General features: G+C 38.8%; 1 protein-coding gene across 3 annotated transcripts in view; it reads left to right on the top strand.

The window, feature by feature from the left end:
- PRICKLE2 (prickle planar cell polarity protein 2) overlaps positions 1-12,351 on the top strand; it is a 389,088-nt gene extending 376,737 nt beyond the window's left edge. For 2 of the 3 annotated variants that reach the window (XM_087708821.1, XM_014073626.2), the window contains exon 8: positions 9,536-12,350. In XM_087708821.1, coding sequence (XP_087564947.1) covers positions 9,536-10,404 — 869 coding nt within the window. In that variant the 3' untranslated portion in view covers positions 10,405-12,350. Of the gene's footprint in view, positions 1-9,535 lie in introns of all 3 variants that reach the window. The other variant, XM_087708820.1, reaches the window with a different exon arrangement.
- The last annotated feature ends 607 nt before the right edge of the window (positions 12,352-12,958 follow it).

Below are 12,958 nucleotides of genomic sequence, written 5' to 3'. Positions count from 1 at the left end.
CATATTAGCACCAATTTTGCTATGGTGTTTTTTTGGATCAGCCTTCTCTGTTGGGTGTAGTTATTTTCTTGTCTAATGCCTCACTGTTATGCACTTGATATTATTTATTACCCTGCTTTTCTTTTTAGCTTTGGGGTGTTTTTTTTTTATGTGAACAGTGCAAAAAGGCACACAAGTCAATCAAATATATAAAGCAAGATAATGTTAATCACCAAAAAGAATAGGTAACCTAAAATGAGCCTCAGATAATTTGCATTTTCAAGTTATTCATGTGACTTACTCAGGGCCAAGGATCAATTTTTGTTCATTTCTTTATCATATGTTTTTTAAAAGAACATAAGAGTACAGGAGGTAGAAATAAGAAAATCAGAGGCACATAGAAAAAGGTGGGATAAGGAACAAATCTGAAAGATAATAAAGCTAAGATATTCCGATATGTCATTTGATGCTTATGGTATTATGAGATATTTCATATCCATTTTCTGTCAAAAGCCATTGATATTCAAGGATAGATACTGCTGGAACAGAAAACCTGCAGTATATCAGACCATGATTATTTGTCTCCTTAGAGAGGAGATGAACTTATCTATCAAGATGGATCCAGAATGTTCCCTAAAGAATTTGCTTCATCCAGAAACTAAGAAAAGAAACCTATGCCTAATTCTAGCCATATAGGGGCGTTAGAAGTTGAGTAAGGGAAACATGTTATGGCTTTTAGAAATTCTGATTTATGAATCTGACTTATAAGTGGTTTGAGGTGTTCTTGGTAAATACATAACCGATCACCCTACAGCATCAAGCTCAGAACTTTAGCTTTAAATAATTTAATTGCTGCTGGGACATACCTAGTTATTACCAAGTTGACTTGCACATCAGTAATCAGAAGGGATGATCTTTAAGCTCTTATTTAAAGCTCACTGGATTGGCTGGTGCAGCAGGTGGAAGATTGAATGTAAACACTTAAGTACTTACAGGTTTTAGCCCAGTCGATAAGTCTCCCATTGATATTCCAACTAATTAGAGATTTAAAGTGCTTTCGTTAGAGCATTAAACCTTCATTTTAGAGTAAATGGTATTCCTTAGAGCAATATGGTATTAATGCTTTAAGTCATCAGCGCATACCCACATGAGTTATAGATGGAATGGCTATATCATTGGTATATAGGAGAATGGTGACAGGCAAAAAATAGAATTCTGGCTTAGGAAAAGTCTCAACAATATCACTGATGTACTAATGAAATAGCTTGTTGCTGTGGAATTAAGAAGAAGAACCGAAATACCGAATTCAGCCTTGAGTTAGCCATTATTGTTCCTTACATTCCTTGTTTCATCTGACATGAGATCATGAACTTTATAAACATTAATGTGCTCCTCATTGACAGCCGTTCAATCATTTAATTAATGTGCTATTTGCAACAATTTCCAAATTGAATATATTTTGTCCTCAGTATGGGCTTAATAGCTAAGCTTTATTACAATCAGGTGAAATTTGTTTTTTTTTTTAAATTATTTTTGCTTACTTTTTATTAGCATGAAGTATATGTATTTTTCTTCCAAACAACGGGGGCTACAAATCGTAAATTCTGAAAGAGAAAATCCGTCAACATTGATGAAACTGCTGAGATTAGAAAGAAAATACTCGCAGTGCTGTATGCAGCTTGTGAATCATAAGATGAAACTATGGAACACCCGTTGTTTCCAATGGATTGTTCGAACAGGGATATTCTTGTGAAGTAATAAGATGAAATAGCTACGGGGTTTTGTTTTCCACTATTAACAATTGAACAGCATAGAGTACAAATACAAGGTATATGTCATATTTTCATTACACGAAATGTTTGAAATACCTTGAATTCTTCCCCACTCTCTTAAAATTACCTGACAGATTGAAAGAAATGACTATTACCACATCATTTTATTATCAGGTCTCTTTTTTTCATATTCCATCTGATGAGAAGTTATACATGATCCTACTTGAGCTGAAACGGGGTACAGACAGTTTCACTTCCGTTCTCAATTCCCACAGGAATAATATTTTATTGTTCTCCAAACAAAGTTATTAGATGGATATTCATATATTTTTATGATTATTAGATGGATTTTCATATATCTTTAAACCTGATTGTTTTTTTTTTAAAGTATAGATCATTTTCTGGTAAGAGAATGGAATTCAGCTTCTAGCTTTCAGTTTTAGCTTTCAGTTTTTAAGAGGATGTTGGATAACCATTTGTCTGAAATAGGGTTTCCTGCCTAGGCAGGGGGTTGGACTAGAAGACCTCTAAGGTCCCTTCCAACTCTGTTATTCTATTCTAGCTGCTGCTAAATTTGATTGTATCCTGATTTACTTCCTCCTTCTCTGTCTCTCTTAGCCATGAGGATTTGCCTCATGTATCTGATTGAATAATTGGTTCTTCTTTGGTTCATAAGTATTCTCAACTCTGTTCTCCAGCACTAAAATTCATAGATGTCCATTTGTCCCCTTTCTTTTGATCCAGCTGTCAAAATGATTTTATAGCTGGGAAACTGGAACTTTCATATTTGGTACCTTTTTTATCAATATCACATTTTTATATTTTGACTGACTTGATTATCCCATTTTATCTCTCATATTTCAGATATTTCTTTAGTTAATGGCTTGATCACTATTTCTGTGGATTTTTGAGCCTTGGAAAATAACAACCTGTTATTACTTAAATTCTGACTATTTTCATTGGATTGATATTTCCTATTGAGGTGATTTCAGTATGTGCTTTAATATTGAATATCAAATTGTTGCACTCAGAGTGGTGTTATACTCATACGTCTGGTTGATAATGTTTCTCCTAGCAATTTTAGTTCCAATTTTTATTCCTTTTGAGCATTCATTTCTACAATTTCATGTCACTCCGTTCTAAAAAGGCTCTGAGTGGCAGACAAATGATGCAAAATAACAAGTCTTAAAAGAAATTAAAAAACCAATTGTCTCGTAACCAATAATAATCCATGAAAAGTGCCTTTGTGCACTTTCCCAATTTTAAACTATTTCATTTTGCTGGATTCTGTCTAACTATTGCTTCCTGGTTCTCCAATAAGCAGAGAAGTTGACTTAACATAAAGAAGTTGCCTTCTATAATTTGCCATGATCTACATAATGAATATAAAAATTAATAGAGCCAACTGATCTAACGCTTAAGACATCAGGCTAGAAAGTGGAGATCATGAGTTCTAGTCCCACCTTAGGCAAAAAAAAAAAACCAACCCCAAATCCCTATCTGGGTGATTTTGGACCACCTACTCACCTCACAAGGTTGTTGTTATGAGGAAAAGAAGAGGAAGAACATGTGTTGGATATGTTTGCTGCCTTCTGCGTCCATCAGTTGTGTTTTTAGGTATTGCTGAAGTCTGGAAAAACTGGAGAATTCTCTTGGCACATGAAATAATGCAATTGAATGGTAGTTTTATGATTAGAATACTTTATTTGGCCAAGGGTGATTAGACACATAATAAATTTGTCTTCAGTGCAGAAACTTTCAACGTACAGCAACAGAGTAATACTAATCATAATATACCAATAAGAGGGTAGAGGAGATGAGAAGAATAAATACTACAACCGTACAACATGGGTAAATATACTTAGACATAGAACAATACTGGTGTGGGAAGCGGTGGCTCAGTGGCTAAGACGCTGAGCTTGTCAATCAAAAGATTCGGCGGTTCAAATCCCTAGCGCTGCGTAACAGGGTGAGCTCCCATTACTTGTCCCAGCTTCTGCCAACCTAGCAGTTTGAAAGCATGTAAAAATGCAAGTAGAAAAATGGGGGCCATTTTGGTGGGAAGGTAATAGTGTTCCATGTGCCTTTGGCGTTTAGTCATGCCGGCCACATGACCACGGAGACGTCTTCTGACAGCGCTGGCTCTTCGGCCTTGAAACAGAGATGAGCACCTCCCCCTAGAGCCGGGAACGACTAGCACATATGTGTGAGGGGAACACCTTTACCTTTACACCTAGAACAATACTCAGTGGAAGGCAGGCTGGTTGTAATTGTTTTTTCTGCAGTTCTAAGTATCAGTTGGACTCTGTACCTGTATGGTTGCTGTACCAAGCCAGACTATTATCAAAGTACAAATGACAGACTCAATAATTTCTTTGTAGAACTGGGTCAACATCTCCCGGAGCAGTCTGAACTTCCTAAGTTGACACAGGAAGAACATTGTTTGTTGTACCTTTTTAACGATGGTTCTAATGTTAGGTGTTCATTTCAAACCCTGGGAGATTATAGAACCTAAGAACTTTTTGGTTCATGATAAAGATTCTTTGTCACTTTTGCGGGGTATTGAAAAAGACCCCAAAGATGCATTTTTTTTAAAAGAAGGCAACTGGACGTCTTTGTTTTTTTTTGAAGACGTTTCGCTTCTCATCCAAGAAGCTTCTTCAGCTCTGACTGGATGGTGGGGAATGAAAGGAGCCGAAGAAGCTTCTTGGATGAGAAGCAAAATGTCTTCAAAGAAAAACAAAAAAGTCCTGTTTTTTGTGCCAGAAAAAAAGGCACCTTTAAGACAGCCACGACTTGGATGACTGAGAATCTCCATAGACATTTACTGGAAAAGAAATGGATATTTCTAGGCCCTAGCTCACTTCTTTGCTTTCCATACCTGCTTACAAGCTGCAAGTAAAGGTTCTCTTAATGTAGTCCCTGACTTACGACTATTTGTTTAGCAGTCATTTGAGGCTACAACAGACCTCAAAAAAGATTTACAACCTGGATTCGAAAGTTCTGACAGCCCCCACTCTACCCCCATGTAGCCATGTGACCACATTTTGGGCACTTGGCAATCAGTAACACTTATATTCACATGACTGTATTTTATTATGATATGATATGATAGCTTTATTGATTAGCCTATAAGCCTATGATGGTGAACCTATAGCACGGGTGGCACCCAGAGCCATATCTGCTGGCACGCAAGCTGTCAGCTCCAAAATGCACGTATGCGCCAGCCAGCTGGTTTTTGGACTTCCGAAGGGCCAGAGGAGGCCTTTTCAACCTCCCCAGGTTTCAGAAAAGCCTCCGGAGTCTTGGGAGGACGAAAAACAGGACTTCCAGAAGTTCAGAAAAGGACATGTTTCCGGCCTCTGAAGGGGCTCCGGAGCCCAGGGAAGGCTGTTTTTGCCCTCCCGGAGACTTGAGGAAAGCCTACGGAGCCTGGGGAGGGTGAAAACTTTCCCCTACATATGGGGGTGTGTGCATGCATGCGCAGGGGGTCACACATGCATGCGCAGGTGGTCAGGGTGCATTGCATGGTGGGTTTGGGGCACGCACACGTGCACAGTCGCACACTGCACACAAATTTGGCACGTGTTTACAAAAGGGTTCGCACATCACTGCTATAGGCCATATCAAAGCACAAGGTTCAAACACGTATCGCCAATAAAATCTTATACAAGCAATTTAACTTAAGAGTAATGTAAAATACAATAGTTATAGGATAAAATACAATATAGTTTAATACATAAGTATATAAAATGGAATAAAATGCCATAAAAGTATATTTCGGTGTCACCCTTACAATCTACCCCAATCAGTCCCACATATGCAGAGCTCAACTGAACCATATTTTATTCTGGTTTTGCCAGTAGCTTGTTTTTAGTTTTGATTTCTGGCCAAAAAAAAAACCCTGACTCATAGAGAACAGTGGGTTGCCTTAACAACCACGGTGTTCACTTTACAAGCACAGCATTTGCTTTATGACTGCCATAAAAAAGTCATAAAATGAGCCACGGATACATGGTGACCCACTATACAACTATCATGTTTTATGACCAAAATTGCAGACTCCCATTACAGTTGGAAGTTGAGGTCTACCTGTAAATGAAGGAGCTAAAATATATATGTTAGAAAATATGAATTGATGCCATCTAGATTATTGGCAGTAATCAATTCAATTCCTAAAGATAGGAACTGGGCAAAGCTGGCAGTGCCTTCTGTTGATTAAAAACTATTTAATTTTGATGATGACATTTCATGAAAGCATTTCAGAACAAGTGAGATTTTCCTCCCCAGGATGTCTCCTTATGCTAATCCTTACCCAGAATCAAACTTCACACTACCTTCTTTTCTTTGTAGGTTTGACATTAATACAAATTTATATTATCCAGAATTGGCTAATAAATCTGTTTCAGGTTACTTTTATAGTTATTTTGGGTGGTGAAACATGCAAGTAGGTTTAAGGCAGTGTGTGCCAGTCTTGGTGTTGTACTCTGGGGAAAAAATATCACATTATTCTTTTTTTTTTAAACTATACTCTGGTGGGAAAGCTTGCTGACCTTATCCACCAATGGAAAATAAATAACAACAGTGTAGGGCAAATTAAGGCCTTTAAATATCCGTGAATTATTTTTCAACCCTCTGCTGCCTGGAAAGAATAAATAAAAGCTGTCGCAGATTAGGCCCTTAGGACTACCAATGCAATTTAGTATTTTGCTTTTAGCATAAATGATAATTATGTACTCACTCCTTTAAATATTTGTAAAACTGGAGTGATTCCCCATTTGTTTTCTGGTTCCCAAATTTGCATTTATAAAAACTCAAATTCTTACAAACGGTCCAGTCCAAATGTTTAAGCTTGATACATTCTGAGGTACTTCAAGTATAAAACTCATTAGGTTTGGAATCCTGGCTACTTCATTTAAGGAGCTTTTAAGTACTCTGATACCTTAGATCAGTAATGGCTAACCTTTTTGTCATTGTGTGCCAAAAGGGTGCGTGTGTGTGTGTGTGTGTGACAGTTCACATGTGTGTGCTGAAACCCATAATGCAATGCGCTACGATACCGCCCCATTTTGGGCCTAACAGGCCTCCCTGAAGCCTCCTGGGACCAAAAATGGGGTGTGGGGGGGGGCACACACAAACATGCTCCCCCTCCCCCACATGCACATGCATCTCCTGCATATGCCTTTCCCCCTGCACATTTGCAGCAGAGACCCGAAAATCAGGTGACTGGTGGGAGGCACTTGTGCATGCGCAGTAGAGCTTATCTGGGGTGACGGCTCGTGTGCCCGCAGAAAGCGCCATAGATTTGCCACCATGGCCTTAGATTTTGGTTTAAATAGATGCTTAAGGAAACATTTTCCCTTGATTCTTTTACAGTTTTCAGTCATCCTGGGGAAAAAGAAAAGAAAGAAACAGTTTTCAATTCTTGACTATTGTAATCTTACAGTCCGGTATTTGGTTTCATTGGGAGAGGCAATATAAAGTTAAAAGAGAAGACACAGATTTTTAAAGTATTTAAAGCTTAGTCCCTATGGGAGTAATTTTGGGTTGAAGATCATTGCCTTTCTAATTCGGATTGGCATTTCTTCCTCCTAAACTGTCTTGGCAGGTCTGATGAAGAGACAACTTGCCATCAATTGCCCAAAGTATCTGCAGAAATATCTGGAAAGATGGCTAATTTTTGCGCAGGTGCTATTACTACTAGGAAGCTAATGTTATAATATTCTTGATTATTAATTGCATACATTTGTCTGCTTGTGACATTAAAAAAATATGTAAAGAAGTCCCCAGTGACTTTTACTCCACTAGTTGCCAACTTTAGGAGGTGTTGCTCATCTCTGTTTTGAGGCCATTGACCGAGTGCTGTCTGAAGACATTTCTGTGGTCATGTGACCAGTATGATGTCATGGAATGCTGTTACCTTCCCACCGAAGTGGTACTTATTTATCTACTCACATTTGCAAGCTGTCAAACTGCTAGGTTGGCGGGAGTAGTGGCAAGTAACAGGAGCTCATCCCATCGCGTGAGTGAGCTCCCATTACCTGAAACTGGGCTGTTAGCTTTCCAGTCAACAAACTCAACATTTTAACTGCTTAGCCACTATACCTTCTTCTAACATGGTCAGAATTAATTGGTTTCCACATATCTTTGTAAATTTCAAGTATTGTTTTTAAATAAAGGTGGTTTTTTTTTACTCTTCCTCTTTTTGTTTTCGACAGCTCATCTTTGACCATAACTCAAAATTAAATCTAGATTGCAGTAAGTTCATGTGAAAGTAAGAATTCATAGGATGAATGATACAGACTCATACAGAATAGGATGGTGATAGTTTCAAGTTACTTTCCAACAAATGATTGGGATAGAATCATTTGTTGGAAACGATAGAATCTGGAATAAGCTTTGGAGAAAAATGATGCAATGTTCTGCAATATATCTTTTCTCCCATATTGCAATGAATGCAATCTGGAGAAAGTTATAAATATAGATATAATTATATTTTGTTAGTTGACAAGATGGATGGGTGAGAATAAAACAATACAGAAAAAGTGAGCCATGTGGGGAACCAAGAATAGATAAAAATGGTGATAGTTTGGTCAGCATCTTTTTAGAAAGAGGTTTGTTATGAATATGGGCTTTTAAGTATATACTGTATTTTTGATAGAAATGGATGAACAGAAAACCCTGATTGATTTGATTGCATATTTTGAAGGTTTTTGGGAGAATCGGTGAAGGTTTAAGGGTACTGATGGAAGAGAATAGCTCAGGGTCCTTGGTGATCTCTCTGAGCTTGGTTGTTTTCTTGCAGACATTTCATTACCAAACTATGCCCTGTGTTAGAAGGAAGTGGGGTTTGCTCTCTTGATATAAGGGTAATGAAAGGTACATAATGTGGACATACCTAAAGGCAATGTAAAGAAAAGTAAAGTAGTAAAAGAAACATGAATAAAAGTAGAAAGATTGCAAGAAGAGAAAGTATTACACCTGTATGGAAAAGTATAGATGGTAGGACAGGGAAATGAGTGAGAAATAGATGTAAGGAAAAAAAGCTACATGGAACAGAATGAAAAGATCTATTTTATGAAGTGCCACAGTTTTATGTAGAGTTATAGTAATGGAACATGAAAATGGAGCTAGTGGAATAATAAAAGAGACTTTGGGTAGGAAAAATAATGCGTACAGTATAGGAGAACAAACATTGCTGTATGTATGTATGTATGTATGTATGTATGTATGTATGTATGTATGTATGTACGTACGTATGTACAGGGATGAAGAATTAGTTTGGTGTAGTGATTAAGGCATCAGGCTAGATAGTGGGAGACTATGAGTTCTAATCCCATTTTAGCGGAAACATGTCCAGGCAAATTACCAGGAGCTAAAAAAAAACCTTACTTGAAGGCAATATAGGTAGATATAGCTATATGGAGAGATAAAAGTGAATTGGCAAGACTATAATGTAAGAGAACAAAAGTCTATTTCTAATGACAGAAGCTAGAATTTCAGTTGAAAGATTGATTAAAGTTGCACTCTAGAACATCTAAATTTAAATTGCTTTATTACCATCATTATCATCATCTAGACTTGAGTCTTAGTTTATAAATCAAAAGAATATGAGGTTATGTTGGATATCACAGATTTCTAAAAAGTACAAAGAGTCACAGAAATGCCACTGCATTGTCATTTAAAATTTTAAACACATCAAAGATCCAATAATAGTTTTAAAACTAATTGAGCATGTGAATAAGAATCACTATATCCTTTCTCTCTCTCTCTCTTTTGAAAAGGTCTGTCTGCCGATGGTGGTGCCAAGAGACAAGAACATCTGTCCCGGTTCTCCATGCCAGATCTAAGCAAAGATTCAGGAATGAACGTCTCAGAGAAGATGAGTAACATGGGGACCCTCAATTCTTCTGTACAGTTTAGAAGTGCCGAATCTGTCCGCAGCCTAATTTCTGTTCAGCAGTACCAAGATGTAGATGCCAACCTACACAATCTTGCCAATCCCATTGGATACAGGGATACCTCATCTCACGGAAGGATGCACCAGAGCTTTGATTATGAAGGCGGGATGGCAGGTAACAAATTGCCTGGACAAGACAATATCAGACATCCCCCAATGAGCGAACGCACACCGAGGCGGACTAACATCCGAGAGGATGATCGGCGTTATCGCCCCCACAGGCCCCGGCGGTCCAGGCGGTCCCGCTCAGATAATGCCCTTCATCTCACTAGTGAACAAAACTATAAGTTGAAAGAGAGGCCCTCTCTACGAGCTAGGGAGGACTACGACCAGTTTTTGCAGCAAAGAAGTTGCCGGGAGACCATGGAGCAGAACACCCGGAGAAACCTGTACGGTCAGTGTCCGAGGACCGTCTCAGACCTGGCTTTGCAAAATCACTTTGGCGAGAGATGGGGACCCTACTTTGCTGAATACGACTGGTGCTCCACGTGCTCCTCCTCCTCCGAATCTGACAATGAAGGCTACTTCCTTGGAGAACCGATTCCGCAACCAAGCCGACTCCAGTACGTCACCAATGAAGACCTTCTTCACAAATACGGCTCATACAGCATGCCTAAGTCTTCTACACTGGGTGGTCGAGGACAGTTACACAGCCGAAAAAGGCAAAAGAGTAAAAACTGTATCATAGCGTAGCCGCGTGACCCAAGCACAGTGTTAGAGAATGTAATTATTTCATCAACTTGCACTGCTGTAGGTTTTCAAGCGCTTTTTATTGTAACAAAACAATCCAGGCAAAACAGGGAGCTGTTAAGAGGAGGTCATAGACAAAAGGTCTATAAATAGTCATAATTGTTGGCATGGTGAATATATTTTGCACATTTAATTTGGGGGAGGAAGGGAGGGAGGGATAAAAATTTATTTTAGCATGTTATAGTTACAAATTTACCTCCTTCCCATAAGTAGCTGCCATCCATTTAATACCCTGTTCACCCATATGTTTTTAGTTGACGTTGTTTTCTGTAATGAGCAGTTAGCTACTCGTTTAATCTCTCCTTTTTCTTTCTTTCCTTCTCTTGGCTTTTTATTTTCACCACCTGTCTAAGGGGGCCATTTTCCCCAGCAGATTGCAAAGAAGCGGATGTTAATTCCCGCATTTGTTCAGTCAATGAGAGTTTGGAGAAATACTTTCGTATTTGGTAATGTCAGAAGAATGTCTTCCTTGCAGGAGTCACTGGGGTGCCCAGGGACATCTATTGTGGTTTTTGGACAGAGCTAAACAAAGATTGTTTCAGAACCCTTGATCTTTTTTGCCATCACATTCCTTCAGGATCAGCAGAATTTTTTCTCCCTGCTTAAAAGTATGTCGTTTTTTTAAAAAATTCCTGAATTCTCAGGCTTGCAGGTTACTATTGGTCCATATCACAAACACAAAGTAGGAAATTATGAATGTTGGGTTTGTTTTTTGTTTGTTTTAAAAAAATAGAAGCATACAGATACATTTACACACACCATTAAGTGTAAACGTTAAAGGACCTGGGTTTGAGAAGAAAGTTTACATCTCTTTAGAGAGGGGAAAGTCACTAAAATTTCAACTTTTTGGGGTGGGTGGGGGGGAGGGTTACAACCAAAAGAATTGTAAATGGTTCTGTAGTGTCAGCATGAGCTTGTTTTGAGTATAGAATTGTTTACTGGTGCTCTGGTTTCCTGGCATATGTTAACTGCTGTTCATTACCAAGAAGTATCTTTTTTCTGAAAATCATAATACAATGAATACATCCTAGTCATATTACACTTACGTTCTACCCTTGGGTGATGACCGCTTCAAGCCCATTATGAAGGCCGTTTGAAGGACCCACACGGGGTAGAACGGACTTCATTCTTTGGAAGTAGAAGAACACAACAATAGCTTCAACATTGGGTAGTTATACGTATATATAGGGCTCACAATGTATTGTGTAGTACGGTGGACGTGAGGTTTTTCTCTCTCTCTCTCACTCTCTTTCTCTCTCTTTGTGCTTTAAATAATTGGGAGACTGACATCAAGACATGTTCTTTATTGTTTCCAGAGAAATGCAGTCAAAAAGAAGGAAATACGTTTCTGTTATTGTATATTTTTATTATAGGGTTGTAAAACGGGTTTCAGTCGATTCCGAGGTAAGTCAGATCTGGACAGCTGACTATGCCTGTGATGTGGGTTCTCCAGAGAATGTAAAGACTCTGTCAATACAAACGGCTATTGAACCGATGGCGAAATACAAATTCGAGTGCGAGTGGGATTTTCAAAAGCAGATGTGAGTGTCCCAGGAGCCTCAGCTGGACTTCAGAAGCAGAGGCTTTGGGCCCAATCCACCCGCGCCACTGGCAGACAAGCCCTGATGCAGTATTACTCCAACCGCGAAGGGACAGTCAAGATGGTGATTTGAAACGCGATGACTGGGAAGGGAATCTCAGATGATGATGTATCCGTAACACAGCTAGCAATCTTTTGTTGTGTGAAAGGAGAATGTGATGATGATTTTTTTTCCCCAAAAAAATAAAAAAGAAGGAAAAAGAAAAGAGGCGTGGTGATGTGTAAAAGAAAAAAGTCCGACCTTCAACGAATGTCTACAATAATAGCCCCAATAGAAACTGAGTCTTCCTTTTTTAAAATAGATCAAGGGTGTCAAACGTGTAGCGTCATGCTGGCATCATGTGACATATCGGGACTTTCCCCCCCCCTTCACTAAACAGGGCAGGGGCGGAGCCAGCACGTGACACATTCAGCCCGTAAGCCGCAAGTTTGACACTCCTGAAATAGATTTTATTTTATGGTGGTCTCATCAGGGTGTACATTATTACATTTAATTTTCTTCAATGTGTGATATTTTTATAGTCTATTCACAGAGATGGGATTTCCATTGCATTTCATTATAAGGGGTACTCAAGCCATGGGAGGGATGGAAGGACAGAAATAGATAGGCAGATAATGGATAAAGTCCCTTGTGGAGTACCACGAAGCCGTTACCATGGCAACTCCACTGCGCTGTACAGTAGAAGTCCTTTTACAGCAGTATGGAAGAAGCCATTTGAAGGCACAACAGGCTGTATCTTAACAGAACACACATCCCGAGAGATATTAGGGGTGTCCTACCCCCACAGTATTTGTTTCCAGAGAGTAAATCATCTGTATACCAAGTTTGGTTGAAATTGCTCAAGGCATTCCAGAGTTATGCTGGTATATACATACATACACACACACACACACAGC

The sequence above is a fragment of the Thamnophis sirtalis genome, unplaced genomic scaffold, assembly GCF_051295495.1.
Source record: "Thamnophis sirtalis isolate CommonGarterSnake01/CBP01778 unplaced genomic scaffold, rThaSir2_p1.2 scaffold_3, whole genome shotgun sequence".
NCBI classification, from domain to species: domain Eukaryota; kingdom Metazoa; phylum Chordata; class Lepidosauria; order Squamata; family Natricidae; genus Thamnophis; species Thamnophis sirtalis.
Note: the sequence above shows the minus strand (reverse complement) of the source record. Positions and strands in the feature narration are given on the sequence as shown.